General features: G+C 34.2%; 1 protein-coding gene across 5 annotated transcripts in view; it reads left to right on the top strand.

The window, feature by feature from the left end:
* The window catches only part of OSBPL8 (oxysterol binding protein like 8), a 208,715-nt gene that overhangs the window by 124,649 nt on the left and 56,514 nt on the right, over positions 1-27,552 (top strand). For 4 of the 5 annotated variants that reach the window (XM_019039086.4, XM_019039087.4, XM_063694172.1 and 1 more), the window contains one exon: positions 25,216-25,286. In XM_019039086.4, coding sequence (XP_018894631.2) covers positions 25,216-25,286 — 71 coding nt within the window. Of the gene's footprint in view, positions 1-12,949; positions 13,191-25,215; positions 25,287-27,552 lie in introns of those variants that run through there. The other variant, XM_019039090.4, reaches the window with a different exon arrangement.

The following is a 27,552-nucleotide window of genomic DNA, read 5'->3' as shown; positions in this document are numbered from 1 at the left end:
AACGATCTTTTTATTTTTTAGCTTTATTGGCATGTAATTGACAAATATCAATAATATATATTTCTTGTACAACTTGGTGTTTTGTGAAATTATCACCACAATCAAGCTACTTAACATTTCTATCACCTCACCATTACCATTTTTTGGCATGTGTTGTGAGATCAGTTAATATCTCCCCTCTAAGCAAATTTCAAGTATTTAATACAGTATTAACTATACGTACATTAGATCCCCAGAACTTATTCATACTGCATACCTGAAACTTGTACCCTTTGACTAATATCTCCCCATTTCCTCCACTCCCCAACCTCTAGCAACCACTATTCTAATTCTGTGCATCTACGAGTTCAACTATTTTAAATTCTACATATAAGAGAGATCATGCAGTATTTGTCTTTCCATGTCTGGCTTATTTCACTTAGCGTAATGTCCTCCAGCATTGTCTGTGTTGTCACAAATGGCAAGATTTCCTTCTTTTTCAAAGCTGAATAATATTCTATTTATATATATATGCACACACACACACACACACACGTATATATATACACAAACACCTCAGTTTATCCATTCTCTGCAGTGGACATTTAGGTTGTTTCCATATCTTCGCTATTGTGAGTAATGCTATAGTGAGCATGGGAGTACAGATATCTCTTTGAGATACAGGTTTCATTTCCTTTGGATATATACTCTGAAGTGGTGTTGTTGGATCATACAGTAATTCTATTTTGAATCTTTTGAAGAACCTTCATACTGCTTTCCATAATAGATGTACCAATTTATTTTCTGTGTACAGAGTCCCTTTTTCCCTGCATCCTAGTGAAAAGTTAACTTACGTTTTATTGATAATGGCCATTCTGGCAGGTATGAAGTGATACCTCATTGAGGTTTTGACTTGTGTTTCCCTGATGATTAGTGATGTTGAACATTTTTTATATACCTGATGGCCATTTGTATATCTTCTTTTGAGAAATGCCTGTTCAGGTCTCTTGCTCACTTTTTAATTAGGTTATTTTGTTTGTTTTCATTTTTTAAATTTTTGTTACTGAGTTTTTAATATATTTTGTATATTAGCCCCATATTAGATACATGGTTTGTAAGTATTTTCTTCTATTCTGTCAGTTGCCATTTCACTATGTTGATTGTTTCCTTTGCTGTGCAGAATCTTTCTAGATTGATATAGTCTTACCTATTTTTGCTTTTGTTGCCTTGGTTTTTGGTGTCATATCCCAAAAGTCATTGCCCTGACCAATGTCAAGAAACTTTTTTTCCTTTTTCCTTCTGGTAGTTTTATGGTTTGAGCTCTTACATTTAAGTCTTTAATTCATTTTGAGTTGACTTCTGCATATGGTGTGAGATAAGGGACAAATTTCTTTCTTCTGCATGTGGGTATCCAGTTTGTCCACCACCATTTATTGAAGAGAATATCTTTTCCTCATTGTATGTTCTTGGCACACTGGTTGAAGATCAGTTGACCATAATGTGTGGGCTTATTTCTGGGCTCTCTATTCTGTTCCACTGGTCGATATGTCTGTCTGTATGCCAATGCTATACCATTTTGATTACTGTTGTTTTGTAATATATTTTGAAATAAGCAAATGTGATACCTCCAGCTTTGTTCTTTCTTCTTCTTGATCAAGATTTCTTTAGCTATTCTGGGTCTTTGTGATTTCATATGAGTTTTAGGATTTTTTTTTTTTTTTTTGAGATGGAGTCTCACTCTGTTGCCCAAGCTGGAGTGCAGTGGCATGATCTTGGCTCACTGCAACCTCCGCCTCCTGGGTTCAAGCGATTATCCTGTGTCAGCCTCCTGAGTAGCTGGATTACAGGTGCACATCACTATGCCTGGCTAATTTTTTTTGTATTTTTAGTAGAGATGGCATTTCACAATGTTGGTCAGGCTAGTCTTGAACTCCTGACCTCATGATCCACCCGCCTTGGCCTCCCAAAGTGCTGGGATTACAGGTGTGAGCCACCATGCCCAGCCTTTTTTGGTAATTTTTTAAGGAATGGCATTGGGATTTTGATAGTGATGGCTTTGAATCTGTGGATCTTTTGGATAGGATGGACATTTTAACAATATTAATTCTTCTGATCCACAAAAATGGGATGTCTTTCCATTTATCTGTGTCTTCTTTCATTTCCTTCATCACTATTAATTTTCAGTGTATAAATCTTTCACCTCTTTTTGTTTATTTCTAAGTATTCTTTTTTTTTGCTATTGTAACTGGGATTGTTTTTATAATTTCCTTTTTGAGTAGCTCATTATGTATAGAAACACCACTAATTTTTGTATCCTGCAACTTTACTGAATTTGTTTATTAGTTTTAAAACTTTTTTGTGGAACCTGTAGGGTTTTCTATGTGTATGATTATGTCATCTGCAAACAGGGAGAGTTTTATTTTTTCCTTTCCTGTTGGACACCTTTTATTTCTTTTTCTTTCTAATTCTTCTGGCTAGGACTTCCAATACTAGGTTGAATGGAAGTGGTGAGAGTGGGCATCCTTGCCTTGTTCTGGATCTTAGAGAAAGTGTTTTTGGCTTTTCTCTATTGCTTATTATGTTAGCAGTGGGCATTTCATATGTGGTCTTTATTGTGTTTATATAAGTTTCTTCTATACCTATTTTGTTGAGAGTTTTTGTTATGAATAGATGTTGAATTTTTTCGGATGCTTTTTCCACGTTTACTAAAGTGATCATGTGGTTTTATCTTTCATCCTGTTGATTGATTTGTATATGTTGAACCATCCTTGCATGCCATTTGACCATAGTGTATGATTCTTTCAGTGTGCTGTTGAATTCTGTTTGCCAATATTTTATTAAGTATACATCATGTGTATAGTTGTTCATAGTTGTAATATCTATTTTTTCTGATTTTATGTGAATCTTCTTTTTTCTTAGTCTAGCTAAGAGTTTGTTGATTTTATCTTTTCAAAAAACTCCTTTTTGTATTGTTTTTCTATTCTCCCTTTTATTTATTTCTGCTCTAATTTTTATTCTTTCCTTCTGCTAATTTTGGGCTTAGTTTGTTGTTCTTTTTCTAGTTACTTGAAGTATAATGGTAGGTTATTTGAGTTTTCTTTCTTTTTCTTATTTTTTAAGACAAGGTCTCATTCTGTTGCCCAGGCTGGAATGCAGTGGCATGATCACATCTCACTGCTTCTTTAAACTCCTGGGATCAAGCACTCTTTCTGCTTCAACGTCCCAGGTAGCTGAGACTACAGGCATGTGCCACCACACCCGGCTAATTTTTAAAATTTTTTGTAGACACACGGTCCCGCTGGGTTGCCCTGGCTGATTTTGAACTCCTGAGCTCAAGCAATTCTCCTGCCTCCCGAAGTGCTGGGATTATAGTCATAAGCCACTGTACCCAGCCAGTGTATTCCTTTTTAAATGTAGGCATTATCACCATGAACTTCTCTTTTTGTACTGCTCTTGCTACATTCCACAAATTTTAGTAATTTCTGTTTTTTGTTTGTCTTGTTTTTAAAATTTCTCTTTTAATTCCTTTTTGACCTAATGATTGTTCGAGTGTGTTTAGTTTTTATCTATTTGTGATTTTTCTGTTTTCTTACTGTTATCGATTACTTAACAGTAAGTAGTTGATACTTTTACTTGATTACTTACTGTTTCATTCCTTTGTGATAAAGATACTTGATATTATTTTGATCTTTTAAATTTTTTAAGACTTTTTTGGTTACCTAACATAGGATCTATCCTGAAGAGTGCTTCATTTTCACTTGAGAAGAACATGTATTCTTCTGCTGTTGGGGAAATTCTGTGTGTCTGTTGGGTCCATTTGGTCTGTAATGTTGTTCACTTCTTTTCATTTTCTGTTTGGTTGATCTATCCACTAAAAAAAAGTGGAGTATTGAATTGCTATTATCATATTGCTGTCTATTTCTTTCTTCATATCTGTCCATGTTTGCTTTATATATTTAGGTGCATTGAAGTTGGGTGCATATATATGTGTAGTTGTTCTGTCTTCCTATTGAATTAGCCATTTTATTGTAATGGCCTTTGTCTCTTGTGACAGTTTTTGACTTATAGTCCATTTTTCCTGATACATGTATAGCCACTTCTACTCTTTGCATAGAATATCTTTCTCCACCACTGCCCTTTCAGAAAGCCCAGGCATATTTTAAAATCTAAATTGATTTTCTTGTAAACAGCATATAGTTGAGTCTTGTTTCCCCTAATTCATTCAGTGACTCTATTTCTTTTGATTAGGAATTTTAGTCCATTTAACTTTAAAATAATTATTGATAAGTAAGAACTTATTCTTGCCATATTGTTCATTGATTTCTGTGTGTTTTGTAGTTCTCTTCTTCCTTTCTCTCATTTTCTTTCTTTGTGGGTTTTTTTTTTTGTGTTTTTTTTTTTCTTTTTTTGGCAGTGGTGTGCTTTCCTTTCTCTTTAGCTTTTTAATCTATTGTGCATTTTTTGTGGGTGATTATTGTGGTATTCACATAAAACATTTTATAGTTATAGCAGTCTATTTTAAGCTAATAACAAACTTCGGCTGTCTTTAGATACTCCACATTTTACCTCCCCCCACCTCATACTTATGTAATTGATGTCACATTTTACTTTCTGTATTGTGTTCCTATCAATAAGTTTGTCTTTATAGTTATTCTGACTACTTCTGTCTTCTAATTTATATACTAGTAATAAAAGTGATTTATTTACTACCATTACAGAATTATAATGTTCTGTGTTTGTCTTTATGTTTACCTTTAGCATTCAGATTTATACTTTCATATGCTTTTATGTTGTTGTTCAGCATCTTCTCATTCTAACTTGAAGAACTCTGGCACTTACTGTAAGGCAGGTCTAGTGGGGATGAGCTCCCCTCATTTTTTGTTTGTCTAGGAAAGTCTTTACCTTTCATTCTTAAAGGACAGTTTCACATTTTAAAGTGTTCTTGGCTGGCAACATTTTCTTTCAGTACATTGAATATATCATTCTACTCTCTTCTGGCCTGCAGGTTTCCATTGAAAAATGTTGTAGATAGTCTTACAGTGTTTTCCTGATTTTGTTAGATTTTCTGTCTGTATTCTCTTGTAGCTCATTCAGCTTCCTTAAGAAAATCCTTTTGAATTATTTGTGAAGCAGTTCATGATGTTTATTTAGAATTGGTTACAGAGCTTTATTTGCCTCTTTTGGTGATGTCCTGTTTTTCTGATTCTTTGTGATTCATGTAGACTGATGTTAGTGTCTGCATTTGAAGGAGCAAATACCTCCTCCAGTCCTTAGAGACTGAATTCAACAGATAAAGACCTCCTTTTGCCATTTTTCTGGACCCGTGGTACTACCTCTGACATTGTGATTGAGTGGGAGTGGAGCTGGTTCTGTCGGATCTGCTATTGGTGAGCCTGTTACCTGGGGCATTGGTGGATGTGGTTCCTGCCTGGTTCTTGGTCAAGCAAGCCTATCTCTGAACTGCAGTTCAGCAGGGGTGGAATCATGATATAGGGCCACATTCAGAAGGGCCTCAGTCAATTCTGTAGATGGTAGGTCCATTAAGAAGAATGTGGTTGAGTGTATTACCACTGTGTTCCCCAGAGAGGTCACTCAGCGGACAGGATTGTCTTTGAGGTCTAGAGTGGGGCTGGAGCTGGGTCATGGCTGTTTGAGGAGCTGTAGTTGTGTTGGAAGTCAGCAGGCCTCTTACCAGGGGTGCTAGTGGGCATGGTTTCTACCAAGTGAGTTTCTGAGCAGGCACGACTCCTTCTAGACCATGAATCAGTAAGGCTACAGCCAGGTCACAGCTGGTACCATCTTTTTTTTTTTTTAAAACCCTTGTCTGTGAGTCTCACCTTACAAAAAAATGCTTGATACTGGCATTTGTGTTGGCTGACTTAGGGAAAGGAGAGAGACAGTAAGCATTATTCCCATGGCTGAATTCTAATCTTGTCTCTGTCGCTCATTTGCTGTGTGACCTTGAATATGTGCCTCTCATCCAGATTACCTTATACATAAAAACAAGAATACTCCTTTTATATGTCACATTGTTGTTTGAATTTATTGAGAACATACACAAAAACACTCATGAAAATTATAAAATTATATTATTTAATTATGAGGTAGTATTGTGATGGTTACATGGATAAGTACTATTAGTTTAGTACATTTTTAGTTAAATAGATTTTTGTGAATAGTCTATTCACAAACCTGTGAATGGATTGTTGTTATATGAAACCTAAGCATTTCGTATAACATTTAATACTTTGTAGGAATAATGTCTCTGTGTTTCAGTCAACATACAATGAACATGTACTCATTCATATTGAAAGCTCAGTAAGAGCGGAAACTAAGGTGCCTAACATAGTTCCCAACACATGGTAGGTGCTCACTAAATTTTTATTGGATGATTTTAATTATATATATGAAATTATAAAGAACTTTTTATCCAGAGGAAAGTACGGTCTTATACTTCTTGCAATGAATATATGTACACGGATAAGAATGCTATCTAATCTAAAATTGTTTTAAGCTATCCTTTTATTTTTGTATGTGTATTTACATGTGCTTTCATGTTGAGACATATTTAATGCTGATAATGGAGAATCTACAGCAATGTTTTCTGAGGAAATGTAGGATAATAAGATTGCTTGGTATAATTTGCAGCCATGTAATTATTAGTAAGATTAGTAAGATTTTACTAACTACAGCTAAGAAACTACTTTGCTCTATTAGAGGATAGAAATTGACAGAGAGGCTTATCATTGTGTTTTCTATTTTAAAGCAAAGTTCATTATCTTCCATCTTGATTTATATGCTCCCATTTTGGTTTATGTGCTGCATCTTGATTTATAGATAATTTTAATGTTATGAATAGACTTGTTTACTAAGTCTGAGCTGCTCTAATGTATCAACTATATTCTTATTTGACTCACATGTTCTATAAGGAAACTTACTGCTGAATTTGTATACTACAGTCTTCAGATACTCATTTCATAGAGTAGTGGTTCTCTATGTGTCTGGACATAGTACTTTCTTAAATTCGTGTTGGTTGATTTTTGTTCTTAATGTTTTGATCTTTCTCGAACTCATCCTGCTGCTTTAAGGATTTTAAAATCTCTTAAAGCCTAGGTTTATTATCTTGAGATTCAAGATAAAATGTGTAATGTAACTCTTACAGTGCTTTCATCCTAATGTAATTCAATGTTTTTTATCATGAGTGTGCACATAGAATTTTATAGAATTGAAAGGGGTTTTTCCAAATACTAATTAGGTTATTTCAGAATATCTGCTATGTTTGCCATTCATTTTTTTTTTCTTAAATAGAGATGGTCTGGAATTTGTCCAGACAACTCATTAAAATTCTAATTTTCCAATGAGCTATCTTCCCCAGTCTGAATCTTTTATCTCAATAGAAAGAAATGTAGGCTGGGCATTTTCTCTGGGCATTTAGCAGATTCCAGAGACTCTTATGACCTTTTATGGTATTTGCCTCTGTTTGTCTACCATTTTCAAATGGAAAGAGCCACTAGACCATATATGGTATATGTAGTTGGTCTCTTCAGTGGCAAGGTGGTAATAACATTTTATAATTATTTATTTTTTAATGTTAAGGAATTTCAGAAGAAAGATATCATTTACATCAGTGTTTTCTAATTTGGACCATGGTCTCTTATAAGAAATACATTTTATATCACTACCCAAAACATAGTAAATAATTATGTAAAAAGCCCAAAACAAAATGAAACAACTTGCCCTTTAATGTCAGAGTAGGATGCACTTTGATATTTTCTATCCTGACCTATTTAATTTTTAGAAGCACTGTTTGTGACCCACCAAACTGATTTTTCAACTTAACAATGTGTGGTGACTTGTATCCTGAAAAACACTTTTAAATAAGTATATGTTTATCCATAGACCAGAATCTGTTTCTAACATAAATGCCTCACATAACTTAAAACTATCATGATGATCTTGCAATGTTGATGCTCTTTTGTCCTTAGTATTACTTTAAAATTACAAAAATCTGTAGTGATTATAAGTAATTCTTAAATTAAATTGAAATCACAAAGGTATATATAATGTTTTAAAAATACATCTTTAGCTTTTTAGAATAATCTAGATTTTGGTTTTGAAGGAACAGTTGCCATTAAAATTTTTAGTAGTTTTTTTTTAATTATTGAAGAAAAGAGTATTTGTGTTTCCCTTGTGAAATTAGTCTATAGCAGTTACATCTTGTCTTCAGATTATTGTAATATAATGGTTTTCTTTTAATTATAGATGTGAAATGTAATGTTATTATTTTATTACTACTTTACATTTATGTAACATAAATGATCAAATTGATCAAAACAATACACATATACACATATGTGCGAGTATACATATATAATTTCATCCTCATAAGTCTATGATGTATAGGCAAGGTAGGTTGTAGAGAATAATTGAACAGATTTAGGATCCAGAAATATTCTATCATATAATGTTGTTTCCACTGCTTCTCTTGAAATAATACTTTTTTAGTTTGCCAAGTAGTTTCTCAGGCATTTTGAGCTTACCAAGTATTTTAAAACCTTTAACGTAAAGAATGTTAATGGAAGCTTTATGAAGTTGGTGTTAACTATGGTACATCTTTGGCTAAACCACATTTATTTTACCACCATTCAGATGAAGTAGGAAAGATGGCCTTCTTATTTGAATTTCTAAATAATTAAACACCAGTGATTACATCTTGTGGGAGAAGGAGTGCAGATGACTGGTTTGAGTTAGGATTACTCAAAGAGTAGAAGGAAGGATAAAGTGGTAACAGGTGGCTAACAGGGAAGGGAAAATAAATCCTGCTATTATGGTATTTAGTAATATTTTGTTTTTCTTATCTGCCTTTTCTGAACTGTTGAATTAAGATCCTGGACATAATAATAGCTTACAATGAAATGTTTTCTATGTATCCAGCAACAATCTGAGAACTTTGTTTTAAGAAAAAAACATTTATATGTATATGTACTGTGAAATGTTTCATGCAGTCTGAAGACTACATGAAATGCATTTACAGTTAATATAATAATAATAAAACCAATACTTACGTACCCAGCATACCAGGTTTAGAAGAAATCATTGCTAGTACTTTAGAAGTTCTTATATGTATCTCCTGATCCTTATCTCTTCCCCTTTACATGCCTTCTACGTGCTCCAGGTAACCAGAATCCTCACTTTTTTGTGCCTTTTCTTTTTTTCTGGTAATGTTACCATCATGTATGCATATCTAGACAATTTATGGTTATTTCTTTAAACACTGTTGAGAGTGTGTTTGAAGAAAAACTTCAGACAAATTAAATTTAACTGAGTGTTTTTGAGTGAGAACGATTCATGGATTGGGCAACACTCAAAACCAGAAGAGGTCCAGAGAGCACCACTCTGAAACATAAGCAGTGAATATTTATAGACAGAACTCAGAAATACAGAAGTAGCATGATTGGCTACAGCTGGGCTTCTGCCTTATTTGAACATGATCTGATTAGTTTGTTGCCTGTGATTGTCTGAAGCTCAGCTGCAGTGATTGGCTGAGATCAGCCTATTTGTTACAAATATTAGACTCCTAAGTTAGGTTTCTGTTCATTTACATACCAAAGTTAGCTTGCAGTTCATTATTAGGAACTAAAAATACAGAGACAGCCTCAGGCCATTGGCCTCCTGCTTATCTAACAGTAGCAAGCACAAACCTAGTTGGGTAAGGAAAGGGCAACATTGCTGGAAGATAAACTGAGCAAGAGTCTCTGAGCCATAGTTTGGTTATGATTTCTTTGAGAGTTTAACAACTGAAGAAAGCATTCGGCAAGATAATTAGTGGGTCTTGGGAAACACAAGATTCATTATTGCTTGTGGTTTAATTACTGGATACCTGGCAGGAATATGACCAGGAGAGGTATATTCTGCTTTTTTAGCTCACCATGTTCAACCAGGATTAGGTAAAAAGTAGAATGCTTCATTGTTTTTGGAAGTATTCTCAGCTGATCCAAACATCAGCTTGAAGGAACAGAGAAGAAGTTTTATCAGCATACAGTCAGACAGACAAGCCAGTGTCAACAAAGAACTTGGGCAAAGCTCACCCAAGCAGTTTGCCCATGTGTCAAAAAAGATGGTGCAGTGGCAGGGGGACTTTTTGGTAATGACATCTCTTTTATATTGGATGTCCTGTTTCTGTACCCCATGCATTCTTGATTTATCACATTTTGGTACAGTTTTATCTTCCAGTACAGCCTTTCTTAACTGGAGTCTTATGACAGAAGTAAGTCCTATAGGAATATTTTCTCTGTTTCTCAAAGATATAGGGCATTGTTGGAAACATTATAGATGCATGGGAGATAAATTTAATTCATCTTGAACAGTGGATGCCTTAGTACATTAGGCTTAATTCTATTGCAGAACCCCAGCTGAGAAGGGCTACTGTAGTAAATTATTTTAAATGGTACATAGAAAATAAAATTTTGAGACCTTGCATGTCTAAAGGTATCTTTATTTTACTCTAATATGTAATTGATAGTTTGGCTGGGTATGGAATTCTAAATTGAAACTTGTTTTCTTTCATATTTTGAAGATTTTGGTTATTTTTTGGCCTGCTTCCAGTATTGTTGTTGACATAAATAGCCTATCTGATTCATGATCCAGAGGAACTTGGTGCTGTGAATTATGTGCAAAAGGGTTATTTGGTGTAAATAGGGTTGACTTTCAGGTTTTATTACTGCTGTTGTGATTTGGCTTTCTTGGATCTGCAAGACCATGACTACTTGTTCATCTCGAGCTTTGCAGTGTCAAATTTATGTTGTTAATATATCCTCTCCTGGATACGTACTTTTGGGATATATATAGATATTTGTTTATTTTTTTAAAATACCCCTTTTCTTGATTTTACTTGAGTTTTAGGAGGGAACGCATTTGTTCAGTATCTTCATTTTGCCATTTTAACCTAGACTCTTTTAAGACTTTGTGTATCATCTGATTTAATCCTCATAACAATCCTATAATATCAGTACTACTATTAGCATTGTATACGTGAGAAAACAAAGACTCAGAGAAATTAAACTGTTTAAGTATTTCTAGGAAAGATAAAACAGAGATTTGAATGCAGTTTAATTTCAAATCCTGCTTAACTATTATACTAGCATAATGCTGTTTGTGATGTTCTTTATGCCTTTAAAGGCAAGCACCATTACATGAATTATAATTATTTGTTGTCTACAGTTAATAATAATGTACATTTTATGATATGGAGAAAAGCAAAAAATAATAATAACCAAACCAACCCCTAAAACCCACAAACTTGTTGCAGTTATGGGTATTAGTGGTAAACTTATTCTCCATTAATTGATTTTGAAATGCCTTTGCCCAAGAAAGAATATGTCACATACAAGAAACTGAGTTTTGCCTGGTGCGGTGGCTCACACCTACAATCCTAGCACTTTGGGACACCAAGGTGGGCGGATCACCTGAGGTCAGGAGTTTGAGACCAGTCTGCCCAACATGGCGAAACCCCATCTCTACTAAAAATACAAAAATTAGCCAGGCATGGTGGCAGGTGCCTGTAGTTCCAGCTACTTGGGAGGCTGAGGCAGGAGAATCACTTGAACCCGAGAGGTAGAGGTGGCAGCAAGCCGAGATTGTGCCACTGCACTCTAGCCTGGGCAACAGTGAGACTCCATCTCAAAAAAAACCCAAAAAACAAAAAAGAAATTGAGTTTTGCTTTTTCATGTGTCCTTTCTAGTAAGGACAAAGTCTTAGATTATATGAGATGTTGTGCATGAATAGAGAACCAGCATTGAAGTGAATGCATAGTAAGGAAGGATACTGAGATCTTATGGTAAGATACCTATAAAAATGAGCCACTAATAAATTTTAACCCAGATGGTTATTGTCTAGCTGAGTGGGTGTATTTTCAGATTGAAAGAAAGAATTATAACCAAAAAAATCAATCTACAGTATATATAGAGAGCATCTGACTAGAGCTTTTAAATCTGAATTAAGGTAGGGTAAGGTATATGGATTTTAGTATAATTGGGAGAGAATTCTTTGGAATTTTAAAGATTAGGTATAAACAGATGGTATCATTATAAGGATAGGAAAGTACCTGTTAGATTTAATGACGTGGAGTCAATACTAGTCACTTAGTTTTAAACATAGTACATTTGTCACTGTGATAATAAAGTTGCTTTTAAAAAAATTTTTTTTTAAGCAGGAAAGACTCATTGATAGACTGAACAGTTTAGATATAATGAAACTGTTCAAATTAAATTTTGAACAGTTTAAATGTAATTAAGAGGAACAGTAGCAGCTCATATTTTCTTCAAGGAACGTTAGAGCATACAGCATTATGGTGTCGTTTTAATCTCCTCTGTTGATTGGTTTGCGCTAACACTGTCTTAATGACTCATATATCCCTGCTGGAGGCAAAACTTAAATGTTTATTCTCTGCTTTAACTGTTGGAATCCATCAACGTTGTGCTTGAAAGAGTATCTTTCCTTATGAATGTTTAATCATGGCTGAGGCAAGCTGTAGATTAGATATAAATCCAGAAGCTTCAGGGAAGATAAAAAGCATTATGTTTATATCCATCTTTGAAGTAAGTAAAAGCTGGGAAGGAAGGAGTCGGAAGAGGTGGGAAGTGTGGCCGGATACTACAGAAACATAATGGATATGATAAAAGGATTGCATTTCTGAGAAGAGAAAATGACTTTATTGCTTCATCTTGAATTGCTAAGTATTGATCTTGTTTTGTTTTCCTAAAGCAGCAATTCAGTGCAGGGTGGTTTGATAAAAAGGTAAAACATTAGTAGAATAGCCTTTCATGTTTATCAGTTCCTTTTTTTAAAAAATCAGCAGCATGGTTTAATGCTTTTTCTGTCAGGCTTTCCCTATCTGTTTATTGCTGATTTGACAGTCTTTGGTCCTTCTCCTTTGCTGTTAAATGTGTGTGTTCTTTGTTTGTGCTGGTGGGTTTTGCTACAGTTGGATGTGAGAGAAAAGCCTGTCTTTGCCATATTGGTCTAATTAGCCTTTGGGTGAGCATATACATTAAATAGACCTTCTGAGCTATGAAAGAAGAGAGCTCACAACGTAGATTTTCTTCCTGTACTGGGGTTTCGCCTGTTTTATTTCCTCCCCGGATTGATGGCCGAAAGCTTGTTCGGAATGCTTCATTTGGAGGATACAATGAACTTTCTCCTTCATTGCCAGGTTTGTGTGTTTAATCTTGCATTCCTAATTTCTTGCAGACTTTTAATTAAAATAAACCAGGCATTTTAACATTTTAAAGCTGCTTTCATTTAAACAAAACAATTCTGTAGTGAAAGCTTAGGTTTCAGTAACTGCTGCTAAACAGCTTGGCTTTTCCATATTTTCTCTTAGAGTCTCTTCAGTTAAAACTTCAGAAGTAATGATTCAGTAAAGTAGGAATCTTGAGTGCTTACGGCATAAATTTTTGCTTTAATTATAGAAATATTATGACCCTTTGATAAAATTAAAGCCCTTCTAGACTTGAGATAAACACAAAATTATATAAATAAACACATTGCTCTGAGGGTTTACCAAATGAAACCCAGATATTAATATTGATATTTGTTCATTTTTTTGCAGAATGGTAACTATATTAAAGTTGATGTTTAATGTAAGCTTTAATCTTACCACTTTATTATCTTAATCTTTTTATCTTAAATTCTCAAATTTATCTTAAATTCTGACTAAAGTGAAGCTTTCTACTCAAGTATGTTTTTTGAAATACCTTAGCTTCCTCTTGTTGTTAGATGTATTTGTGTGTGATTAATTTTTATCATGAAAATTTATGATATTTTAGGGTTATATTTATTAAATTAGGCATTTGACAGCTATGATTTAGGCATTAAACAATTGGTCAATGAGATGTAGACATAAATTGATCTTTTATTGTTTGAAATTGTAGCAAATATTTGAATATGTTTAAATAATCTTTTCCTTTCAGATTTTTAAACACTATATAATTATGTCTACTCTTTTAGGGTTATATTTTCTTTTAAAATAAAAGTACTATTTAATAATGATGGCAAAGAAATATTGACTGAAACTGAAACTTGTATTTATATATTTTTTCTGACACTTAGATTTTGTTGAATTAAATTCCCTATTTTCACAATAACCTTTATTCTTGGCTTTCTGAATATTCATGTTGATAAGTGGTATATGTGTTCTTTTGAGATAGTGAAACGCCTCATAGAAAGTGTTCACCTGGGCAATTAAATAAATTATAAATTGACTGATTTCATTCTTTTCTAACAGTGTTTCACAAAAGAATTGGAAACCATAGTCCTGAACTCTCCCTAAGTAGTATAAGCTTTAAATAGCACTCAATCCATATTAAGTCGTCTTAGTGTAGCATGGTTACTCTCATGCGTCTTTCTTATGTTTTAAATGGTGTAAATTTTAGTCGTTTGTCATTCAGAAGTGGCTTTGCAAATACAAAATACTGAGATTTTTTTAATGTTAGATATTTTTTATTTTAAAATGAGTTTCATTTCTGTATTTGTTTCTGTCTCTTTGTTTGCATTTTTTAAGCCAACAAGCTTGCTAGTATATATTGTTTGCTGACCTTCATGCCACAAGTCCACTTAGCTTTACAGAATAATCATGTGACCCTGATGAACAATAGAAAACTTAGCTTTTAAGTTTGGTACTTATTTAATTAGGCAGTTAAAGGCAAAATTATCAGTTTATCTTGTCAAAGAAATATTAAAAGCCATCTTGGATGGATTTGTTTCTATAGAAAAGTAAATGGTTTGCTTTGTTTTCTAATTCTTGAAATAGAGAAAATCATATTCATAGGAATGATTCCATCATCTCCTTAATACAACCAGCTGCGATAAAAAGCTCTATAAAATATCTGCTTTTATCAACTAAGAAGTAGAATGGAATTAAGTACTTCAAAGAAGTGGCTTTTTGTTGTGACTTAAGGTAAAAGTAAAAAGTACATCTGAAATCTCCTGATATACTTCATTGTTGTATTGAAAAAATTATTTTAGATGCATTTGCTTTTATCTGACAAAACTAGAGAAGGAAAGATTTGTTCTTCATTAGTGATATTTAAAGATAACTTTTTCTTACTGCTTTGAGCATAACCCTTTTTTAATTTTAATTTTCCTGAAAAAAATATTTTTTTCTTTTAGCCACTTCTGCCTTAATAAATACGTCAGCATAACCTTTTTCTTTATGATTAGCTATAACATGGATGTGACACCCCTGCCCCGGTACCCATAGTGGTGCCATGATGCAATGTGTTTGTTCTATTTAGTTCATATCTGATTATCTATCTCTTGATCTCAGCTGTTACTTCTAGGTATGCTCGTTTTACTAATCCCTAGAACAGTACGTACAAATTGGAGTAAATAAACTTTGAACAAAGGAAGCATCTATAGACATCTATAGATTGTACATTTTAGTACATAGTTGTTTTGTATATTTTGACTTCTCAGATTTTTTTCTTGGCTCTTGGCTGTATTCAATATAGTTAATGTAGCAATTCTGTATTTATTTTGTAGATACTTATAAAATCTTTATTTGTAGATTTATTTATGTAATTTCATTTTAATAAGACTGAAGCAACATAAAATTTGCTTTATTATATCACAGTATTAATGAACCAGGTATATCAAAAAGATAACGCCTTATCAGTGATGATAGTACTTGCATTTTGTGGACAAATTAGAGGTTAAGGGCAGAATGCTAATTTATTCAGCGATAATATTCCATTGCATTAGCAGGAAAAAGTAAACCTATGTACTTACACTAGAGATTGTCTAATGTAAAATTTACTGTAGATGGGAAACTGAAGTCTCTGGAATTTAAGGAACTTACCATGGTTATATAATTACTTGATGGAAGAGTTATTATATTCACTGGAATTATTATGAGTCTGTAACTACTTCCAAAACGAAAAGATTAGAAGAAAGATATGACAGACTTTTTTCAACCGGGTTTGAATGTCATTAATTTTTGTTTTGGGGTTGAGCTTTAGGAAATTCTTTTTTATTTGCTTTGATAGCTAAAAGCATTTCTGAAACTCATTAGTATGTTTTTTTCTTTTCATATGAGGAGAATATTATAGCACTCTCTTGCTTCAGTCTTAAGTACTTTATCACTTTCAAGCCTTTCCCCACTGGAGAAACTGAACCATTGGAAGTTAAGTATTGTGCCCAGTGTCATACAGCTAGTAAATGGTGGCGCCAGGGTTGATAGATAGTCCGACCCCATAGCTTATTCACAGGTATCCCTCTGCCTTTATTATAAGCAGTTATTTTACTATATTATAATTTTTGTTTGAATACCTGGCTTCTCTTTAGACAGTAGCCTTTTTAAAAGAAAGGAATGATAGGGAACAATGTCTTTTCATGTTTTTATCCCTAAATGCAATGTGTTATGTAACAGGTAGGTACACTATAAGTATTTATATTATACATACATACATATATATATATATATGCACTTAGTTTTTGTTCTTGTTTTTGTTTTGAGATGGAGTCTCGCTCTGTCTCCCAGGCTGGAGTGCAGTGGTGTGATCTCGGCACACTGCAGCCTCTGCCTCCTAGGTTCAAGGGATTCACCTGCTTCCACCTCCCAACTAGCTGAGACTACAGGCATGTATCACCACGCCCAGCTAATTTTTGTATTTTTAGTAGAGACAGGGTTTCACCATGTTAGCCAGGTTGGTCTCAAATTCCTGGCCTCAAGTGATCTGCCTGCCTCAGCCTCCCAAAGTTCTGGGATTATAGGCATGAGCCATCATGTCCAGCCTAATATTTATATTTATAAGAGGTGAATCCATTATTATTTCTTAATTGATTGAAAGGATTGCCATCTGTCAATCTAAATAGTAATCATTCTGAATATCTGCTTTTTTGTTTGTTTTTGTTTTGAGATGGAGTCTCACTCTGTCGCCCAGGCTGGAGCACAGAGGCACCATCTTGGCTCACAGCAACCTCCGCCTCCTGGGGTTCAAGTGATCCTCTCACCTCAGCCTCCCAAGTAGCTGGGATTACAGGCATGTGCTACCACACCCGGCTAATTTTTGTATTTTTAGTAGAGATGGGGGTTTCACCATGTTGGCCAGGCTGGTCTCGAACTCCTGACTTCAAGTGATCTGCCCACTTCAGCCTCCTGAAGCGCTGAGATTACAGGCATGAGCCACCTCATCTGACCTGAATATGTGCTGTTGTTATAGGTTCTATAACCTCAGAAAATGTGGAAGTCAGCCTGGATGTATGTTGCAGAGTGAAAATGGAGCAAGACTACCTGGTTTCTAATCCTCACTTAGCTACTTAATGACCATTTGGAAGGAATTTGGCTTCCATAAAGTACCCCAGAGATACTCTTATTACTTTATGTAAGTTAAACAAGAGACAGAATACTTCGGAGAAAGGCTATTAAGAAAGTAGTGAAAATCGGCCTGGCACAGTGGCTCACACCTGTAATCCCAGCACATTGGGAAGCCGAGGTGGGCAGATCACCTGAAGTCGAGAGTTCAAGACCAGCCTGACCAACATGGAGAAACCCCATCTCTACTAAAAATACAAAATGAGCTGGACGTGGTGGTGTGTGCCTGTAATCCCAGCTACTCGGGAGGCTAATTGCTTGAACCCGGGAGGCGGAGGTTGTGGTGAGCTGAGATTGTGCCATTGCACAGCAGCCTGGGCAATAAGAATGAAACTCCATCTCAAAAAAAAAAAAAAAAAAAAGTAGTGAAAATCATATAATTTTCTGGAGAGAGGGTTTTCATTCCAGGTCTCTAATTATTATTACAAATAATTTTTTCAAAGTCAGCAATTAGTACACAAGTCAGAGATGGCCAGATACATAAGAAAATATGACATGAATGGGAAGTAACTGAAACAAACAGTAGAAAGAGGCTGGTAAGGCTTCTTGGATATTAGAGTGATCTGATACAAACTAATGTTTTTAAAGCTCTGTTTACGGTTTTTAAAAACATAAATGCAAACTTTCAAAATGGAATTATTTAAAATAGCCTGGGCTGGTAAGGCTTCTTGGATATTAGAGTGATCTGATACAAACTAATGTTTTTAAAGCTCTGTTTACGGTTTTTAAAAACATAAATGCAAACTTTCAAAATGGAATTATTTAAAATAGCCTGTAGATTTGTGAAATATTAGGATATAAATTTTAGAAATGAAATTAAACATAACCAAAATTTAAAACTTGGTGTACATACTAGTAGTACATTGGACATACAGATGAAGATAGAATTAGTGAAGAGGAAGGTAAGTCAGAAGAATTATTCGGATACAGCAGGGAGGGAAAAGATGAAAAATAAAGAAGTTGAGGCACGCAGAATAAAAGGAAAAAAGCTGTCTTTTTTTGGTCATAAATAAAAGAAATAGAGAAAATAGGATAAAAAGTCTTTAAGTATAATGGCTATAATTGAACTGATCAAAGATACTAACCACAAATTCTCAAGAAAACAAATTAAAAAGAAACTTAAACCTAAACACATCATAGTGAAACTACAGACCATCAAAGACAGAGGGTGAAAACACCCAGATTTCCTTCACAAGAATAACAGCAGTTAAACTCACACCTGTTTGACTTCTTCACTGAAACAGTAGAAGCTACAGGTGTACTTCAGGCAAAAGGAGAGTGATTTCAGATGGAAAGTCTTAAGTTGTAAGGATAAACAAATAGCAAGGGCTATATGGGCAAATTTAATGCATACTGATTCTAAAGCCAATACAAATAATGTCTTTTGGAGTTAAGAAGAGAGATTTGCAATATATGACAGTTATTGTGTATAAGCTGGAAGGGAGGTAAATAAGTTCTTCCAAGGCCTTTGTATTTCCCAGAAGGAGAGTAAATTAATAATTAATTTTAAACTTTGAAAAGTTAAGTATACATATTTTAATTTCTGAGTGTAACCACTAAACACAATGATTAATTTATGTTTTTAAATCTTGACTAGTTTATAATAAATAGAAGACAAGATAGTAGAGGACAATAGAGTATGGGAGAAACAAATAGAAAGTCCAAAATAAGATAAATATAAATCTAGGTAAGTCAGCAATTATATTGAGTACTAATGATCTAAAGATTAGTATTAAAAATAATCCAGTACCTGCTGTTACAAGTGACATATCTACATATAAAAGAATAAAGAAAAGTTGGGGTAGGGAAGGACTAGGGATAAAAAGCACTGCAAACACTACTGAAAAGAAAGTTCCTGTATCTATTGATACCAGACAGAATAAATTTTGAGGCAAAAAGCATGAGTACATTATATGCCCTCAAAATATATAAGGAAATTTTATAGAGAACAACATGGAAACTAGATAAATCTGTACTTATATTCTTCTCTTTGTAATTGAGGGAGAAAAGGACAAAAATCAGTAAATACATATCAAAATAGAACTTCTCTACTAAGAAATTTGTGTTAATGGACAAATATAGAACTTTATACCCAACAACTATAGAATATACCTTCTTATCTAATATAATATGGTATATTTATAAAAATTGCTCATATGCTGTGCCATAAAGTAAGTTTCAACAAATTTTAAATTATTAAAAGTATTCAGAACATTATCTGACCTTATTTTTTATGTTAGAAATCTATAACAAAAAGTTCAATAAAAATTCTGTTATGTTTAAAATTCAAAAATATATTTCTAAATGCCTCATGGATCAAAGAAGAAATCAAAATAGGAATTGGAAAAATAACTGACTTGAACAATTATGAAAGCATTACATATCGAAATTTGTGGAATATAGCTTTAAAATCGTGATTAAGAGGAAATGTTTAGCCTTAAGTGCATATTTTAGAAACAGAAGGGAGAAGAAAAATTAATGAGCTAAGTATCTTTCTTAACTTCAAAAAATAAGAGCAAAATCTCCAAAAAGAAAAAAAGACTATAATAAATGTAAGACTAAGAATTAATGGAACAGAAAATACACACACTAGAGAGTTTCAGTAAAGCCTTAAATTCTTGGAAAAAGACTGATAGACAAACCTGTGGTATGATTGATTATGAAAAAGAGCGTCACTGCAAATCAGTAGACAAAAGGTGTTTTTTTAAAACTGTAACTCTGATACAATTAGCCAGTATCAAAAATAAAGAGATACAACTATAGTTGGAGCCATGTATTAAACATGTAAGAGAATATTGTGAACTTTTGTATGCTGATGTACTCAAAAGTTCAAATGAAATAAATTCTTAGTAAATATAGTTTACTAAAATTGTTCTTAAAAGAAACGGAATATCTGAATAGTCCTAATAACCATTAAGAAATTAAATCAGAGGCTGGGCACGGGCACGGTGGCTCATGCCAGTAATCCCAGGACTTTGGGAGGCCAAGGTGGGTGGATCACTTGAGGTCAGGAGTTCGAGACCGGCCTGGCCAACATGGTGAAACCCCGTCTTTACTAAAAATACAAAAATTAGCCGGGCATGGTGGCATGCACCTGTAATCCCAGCTACTCAGGAGGCTGAGGCAGGAGAGTCGCTTGAACCCGGGAGGCAGAGGTTGCAGTGAGCCGAGATCATGCCACTGCACTCCAGCAGCCTGGGTGACAGAGCGAGACTCCATCTCAAAAAAAAAAAAGGGAAATTAAAAAAAAGAAAAACAGAAATTAAACTAGAAAGCTCCAGATTCAAGTAGATACCGAGTTCTGCCAACCATTAAATGAAAGAATAATTCTAGTCTTGCACAACTGCTTTCAGAGGATGGAAGTGGAGAGTGAGGAGAAGAACACTAGTATTAGTATAACTTTGACATGAAATTCAACTGAAAGAGATTGTCCTATAATTTTTCCAATCAGTAATGAATATGGATTACAACACTCCTTAATGGTAGTAGCAATATCTTTTTATAAAGAGGACAATGTGTTATGACTAAGTTGGATGAAAATCTAAGAACGCAGGATTGACTTAACATTAGAAATAAATGTGGTTCACTACACTAACAGATTAAAAGCAGAAAAAATAATATGGTTATCTTAATAGATGTGGGAAAAGTTTTGATGAAATCCAAATTTCGTTTTGTTAACTCTTAGAAAACTAGAAGGAGTGAACTTCCTTAAATATCTGTATCAGTACCTGTTCCAGCTGGACATGGTGGCTTATACCTGTAATTCCAGCACTTTGGGAGGTTGAGGTGGGAGGATTGCTTGAGCCCAGGATTTGAAGACCAGCCTGGGCAACATGATGAGACCTCATCTCAACAACAACAACAACAAAAAAGTCAGGCCTAGTGACATGTGTCTCTTGTCTCAGCTACTCAGGAGGCTGAGGTTGAAGGATTGCCTGTTACAGGAGGTCGAGGCTGCAGTGAGCTGAGATCACACCACTGCACTCCAGCCTAGGCAACAGAGCAAGACCCTGTCTCAAAAAAAACAAAAAACAAAAAAAACAGAAAAATAAACCCTGTTCCTTAAATATATGTATTAATATATGTACCAATATCAATATCTATATCCAAATATATATAAAAATACACATATAAAAATATATCAAAAATCTACATTAAACATTGTACTTAATGGTTAAATATTGACAGTTTTGAGATTAGAAACAAGAATGCCTGCATTCACCATTTCTAGGCAATATTGTACTTTAAGTGCTAGATGAACAGAACAGATAGGGTGTGCAGAAACAGACCTACACATTTGTGAACATTTGACACATATGGATAAAAGAAGTTCTTTTCAATAAACGGTGGCAGGTCAGTTGGTGTCTAAATGCAAAGAAAGTGAAATTGTACCCGTATATCACACTGTACTCAAATGTCAATTCCAGGTGGATTGTAGATGTAGATGCAAAAAGTGAAACTACATTATTGGAAAATATTTTTATGACTGCAGATTTAGGGAAGAGTTTAAGACCCCAAAGCATTAACCTTTAAAGAAAGAGATTGCTAAATTTGACTACATGAAAATTAAAAGCTCTTCACCAAAAGAAACCATATAGCCTGTAAAAAGCCACAGAATAAGGAGATGTTGACAACAAATACATTTGGCAAAGGACTAGTATCTAGACTATATCAAGAATTCTTACCTAATAAGAAAAGATAGGCGATTTTTTTTAATATACAAAAGATCTGAAGACGTTCTTCACAAAGACGAAATTAGCCAATTAACATGAGAAAGTTCTCAACACCATTAGTAATCAGGGACACGCAAACTAAAACTTCACTGACAAACTACTGTGCACCCACCAGACTGCCAAAAATATTAAAAGTTTTTCAATACTGAAGTTACTACGGTTATGGAGAAAAGAGAACTTTTGCATAGTTTGGTATAAAGTTTAAGTTACACATGCTCTGTGACCCAGGATTCCTCCTTCTAGATTTAAACCTTAGAGAAACTTAGAGGTGTCTACCACGATACATTTCCAAGAATATTCATAGCACTATTGTTCATCAGGGGAAAATTACGAACAATCCAAGTGTCTGATAATGGTGGAATGGATAAATAGTGGTATAGTCATGCAGTAGGGTTCTAATCAGCAGTGAAAACGAATGAAGTACCTGCTGTGACACGCTAGTAAATAATTATTGCACAAGTCGAATTACTTGTGAAGACAAAGGGTGGATTGTGATTAAGAATTGCACTGAGGAGGAATCTTATGAAATGTTAGCAATTCTCTATTTCTTGATCTGGGAGGTTGTTAAGTAAGTATTCTCTCTGTTATACATTTATGTTTTAGGCATTTTTCTGAAGATGTGCTGTATTTCACATTTTCTAAAACCTTTAGAAGTAAAAATGGAGTTCTTTCTATTAAATTTTTGATTAATTTATGAAATTTTTAAGTTTCAGAGAATATACAAAGATTAGACCCTTTTCAGGAACTCAACGGTCAACATGAGCATAAAGATAATTGGAGTATACTGCAGTAAATACTGTAGTACAAGTATGTGTGAAGTGCTGTTTGTGTCATAGAAAGGAACAGCTAACTATGCCTGCAAAGTCAAAACAAGGCCTCCCTGAAGGGGTGGCCTTGCGTCTTGAGAGGCACCATGGCATTGTAGAAACAGCATGAGTTTTAAATGTAGACCTAAGTTTAAATCAGCTCTGATAGTCACTTGTTGATGTTGGTCAACGTAATTTCTGTGAGCTTCAGTTTTTTCAACTGTAAAATATGGTTAATTTTTTTGTGTGTGTGGCATTGTTTTAAAGATTAGAAAAAAATGAAACCTATAGCATAGTGTGTCACACTCGGGTTCTCACAAATAGATATTGGTTGCTTTATTATTGCTTTTATTAATATTATTGTGTTAATTAGTATAAATATCATTATTGCTGATAAATGAATCAGAATTAGCCAGATACAGAACAAGTTAAAGGGATATAGACTAGGTGGCATAGGATGTCAAAGCAAGAGAAACGCAATAAAATGGAAGAGTAGGGAAAGGGTGTGTTTTAAAATTATTTTTATTGAGGTATAATTTACATGTAATTAAGTGTGCAGCTTTTGAATTTTTAGTTACGTATAGACACGTGTAATCACTTCCCATAGCAGAAGGCTCTCTCACACCCCTCCGAGTCAGTATTTCCTCCAAAAGGTAAACTACTGTTCCAACATCTAACGCCGTAGATTATTTGTAAATAGAATCATATGGTACGTACTTTTTTTTAATGGGGAGAGTTGGCTTCTCACTCAATATTTGTTGTTCTTTTTTGTTGCTGTCTAATTTTCCATAGTGTGACCATACTATAGTGAATTCATTAATTTTACTCTTAATAGCCATTTGAAGTGGTTCCAGATTTTGGCTATTATGAATAAAGCTTCTGTGAACATTCTTGTGCCTCTCTTTTGATGGATGTACACACTCATTTCTGTTGGGTATATCTAGGATTAGAATTCCTCCGTGTAGAATGTTTGTACATTTAACTTTAATAGATACAGTCAAGTAGTTTTTCAAAGTTGTTATGCCACTCTATGTTCTCACCAGTAGTGAACAGAGTTTCAGTTGCTCAATGTTTTCACCTGTACCTGGATGGTGTTAGTCCTTTTAATTTTAGCCATTCTAATAGGGATGTAGGTTTCTGTCTCATTGTAGGAGTGGGGAGGATACTTGGAAGAGACCACTACCCCAAATCACTAACTAGTTTCATTTAAAATTCCATGTTGCATTTATGAAAGTTTCATTTTTTTTACATTTTATTTTCAGTATTGAGATTGAGTGATCTTTTTTCTTACCAGAGAAGGAAAAAAGATCCCTTTTTTTATATCATATAAAATTTTCAGTAAAATATCTGATTAAGAAAATGGAACAGTTTTTTTAGCTGCTACATTAATAAACCAAATACAGAATCAATGGTATTATCCTTGATGTGCTAGAAGTGTTTTTAAAATACTTTAGGCACTGGTACTACTTGACTTTTTAAAAAATGCTGCTTTATGAATGATTATACATATTTTTAAATATAGGCTTTTATTGGACTCTGAACAAATAATTATAGGGAAGAGTTAATAGTACCTGTCCTCAAAAATAGAAAAACCTCATTAAAATTAAAATGTGTACTGCTCCTTTTATACCTGCCACACAAGTCTCAATATAATTGTACCTTTGTAATAGTAATTTGTTAATTGGTTTATGCATAGTGCTATATTAAAGTGTTATATGATTGCAGGAGTATATGCATGTTTGTCTCACTGCACTCTTGTATTTAAGATTCATCCTTTTAGAATAAGAATAGAAAATGATAATAAAGATGAACATTAATTGAATGTATGCTATGTGCAAAAACACTATGCTAAGTGCTTTGTATGTATCTTCATCTAATTCTCACCATATGCACATTATAAGATTTTTAAAAAGTCAGTCCAGATTTATTTCCACAGTCTTTCATCACCTCATCTGAAATTGTTCTCCATTTTGACCAGAGGTATGAAAAGTATGTTGAGTTGGTTCCGTGAGTTAGAATTTGTTGCTGGAAACCAGCTCACTAGAATAAAAGCTCTATAAGCGCTGAATTTATGCAAAGTTCTGCAGGAGCAAAGAAGAGATATTTCACGATGTTGGTGGGTTCAGGGAAATACTTCATTGTTTCTAAGCCTTAATTCTAAAGGATTATACTAGATATGACCCTCTAGAGATCTTTAATAGTTTAAAGCTGTGTGTACAGGCTTCGTGCACTGATTTATATCAAATATAGTCTATACTTGAAAATGAATGACTTATTATACATGTTCAAAAGTAGTAATACTGATATGCTGACTATTTTTTTAAGGTTTTGAAAGAGGGAAGGAAGATATTTCTCAAAATAAAGATGAATCTTCACTTTCTATGTCAAAGAGCAAGGTAAGCATATATAAGCAAATACATGATTATGACATATTCTTAATATTTGAGATGAGGGAACTAACACTGAAATCCTATGAAGCTTTTTTGTCATGTTTTTATGTTGATACATCTGAACCATGTAGTGTGTATTAAAAGAGTGAAGTTCCATTGGGGCTAATATAAGTATTGTTGGTTACTTAGAAATACAGCTGATTGGTAACCAGTTTTCCTGCCAGAGTAATACTGTTTCTGGTATCTCTGCTATAGCAGCACTTCTCAAACTTGAGTCTGAGGATTGCATTCAGATATATTCTCAGGGTTTATGGCTTTAAAAAAAAAAATCTTAAGTGTTTTGAGTTCATTCAGATGACAATCAAAATACATATATTTTACCAGTTAAAAGCCAGAGCTTTGCAGTAGTAATTGCCTACTATTGACAGACATTTTCTTAGAATAAAACATAGTTTATGAATCAGTATTTCTGAAACTGGGATACTTAGACACATTCTTAGGCCTGTTAAGCATTTTTTTCTTTAAGAAAATTCAGATTTGAGAAACGCCATGTGATGCAGTAACCAGTTTCCCTATGGGTTTTTAGTTCACTAGATTTTCTATAATTTGTGAAGGAATTCAGCTTTTGGCTGTTCTTTCTGGTAAGATATGTAGCAGGGGAGCTTTTATGTTTATGGAATCAAACTTCAATGACTGTAAGATAACTGTTTCTAAAAACGGAATTCTCTGTTATTCTCAGCAGTTGGGCTTGCTCTTACAACCCACATTTTTTGCTCCTGTTCTTGAGAGTGGTTGAGAGGCTTGCACAGTACGTTTTTATGTATGATTTTACATAAATATTATTCCCACTTTTTATGTATACATTACACAAAAGTTCATCTATCATATTAGTGTAAAGTACTTAGGCTAGAAGTTTAAAAGTACTTTGTATTTATATAACATGTATGAGAAATGCCTGGATCACCAATGGGAGAAAATATTTCTTTCCCCATTGCAAGGTTCATGGCTGAGATCCCCGTAACAAAAGAAAGATGAACAAGAGAAAAGCATACACATTTATTTAACATAAGCTCTGTGTGACACAGGAGCTTTCAGAAATGAAGACCCAAAAGAACAGGGAAATCTGTGTATTTTTATGCTTTGGTTTGATGAAGAGCAGACAGTCACAGAAGTATGATTGGACAAAGGTTGAGGGGTATTATATGATGCTAATACACTGAGGGGAATTTAGCAAGTTCTGTTTGTTCAGCTTCTTCTTGGTATCTCTGTGTGTTTGGATTCTTTCTTCTAAGGATAGGTAGAGCACCTGCTTCAGGGCAAGGTCAGAGAATTATATTGTGGCCTGCTTCAGAGCAGAAAGGCAGAAGGTCAGAGAGTGACCTTTCTGCTTTTCAAGTTGTCTCAGTTTCCTTCAGCTTAGAAGAGTCAGTATGCCCCTATATTTTGGGGTAGTGAGTTTTGAGCCCTGTCAATCATTTTACATGATCTGTATTATTAAAGAAAGTAGGAAATAATTTATCTTAGGTCTGCCACAGCTAGAAATACAATGAGATTTATAGAGTTTTTTTTAAAAAGATCTATTTTCAAGCAATTAATACCAGAATTGGTGAATACATGGTATAATGGTATTCCTACTCAAAAGCCTAAACACCTAAACACAAAGACCTACATACCACAGCTACCTATTTGCCATCTATATGTACCCTTTAAGAGGGGAGGCCTGAAAAGGAACTTTGCATACCTTAAATGAAGCTGTGTGCCTTAATGGGGGGCGGGGAGGAACCCACAAGCTTTAGAACTATGCTTTGGGTACAGTAGCATCTAGTCATATGTGGATCTTTAAATTAATTAAAATTAAATAAAATTAGAAATCCAGCTCCTCAATTATACTAGTCACACCTTAAATGCTCAGTAACCACATATGGCTAGTGGCTGCCACACTGGACAGCTCAGATATAGGACATCTGTCATTTAGAACATTCTACTGGGCAGCACTGCTTTCAAGTGAAGAGTCAATTTGAATCTTGACTCTCCTATTACCTATAAGTTTTTAGCTGCTAGTTACAATGATATTAATAGCTACTTTTTTTTTTTTTTTTTTTGAGGAGTCTCGCTCTGTCACCCAGGCTGGAGTACAGTGGTGCGATCTCGGCTCACTGCAAGCTCTGCCTCCTGGGTTCACGCCATTCTTCTGCCTCAGCCTCCCGAGTAGCTGGGACTACAGGCGCCCGCCACCACAGCTGGCTAATTTTTTTGTATTTTTAGTAGAGAC

This window comes from Gorilla gorilla, chromosome 10, assembly GCF_029281585.2.
Source record: "Gorilla gorilla gorilla isolate KB3781 chromosome 10, NHGRI_mGorGor1-v2.1_pri, whole genome shotgun sequence".
NCBI classification, from domain to species: domain Eukaryota; kingdom Metazoa; phylum Chordata; class Mammalia; order Primates; family Hominidae; genus Gorilla; species Gorilla gorilla.
Note: the sequence above shows the minus strand (reverse complement) of the source record. Positions and strands in the feature narration are given on the sequence as shown.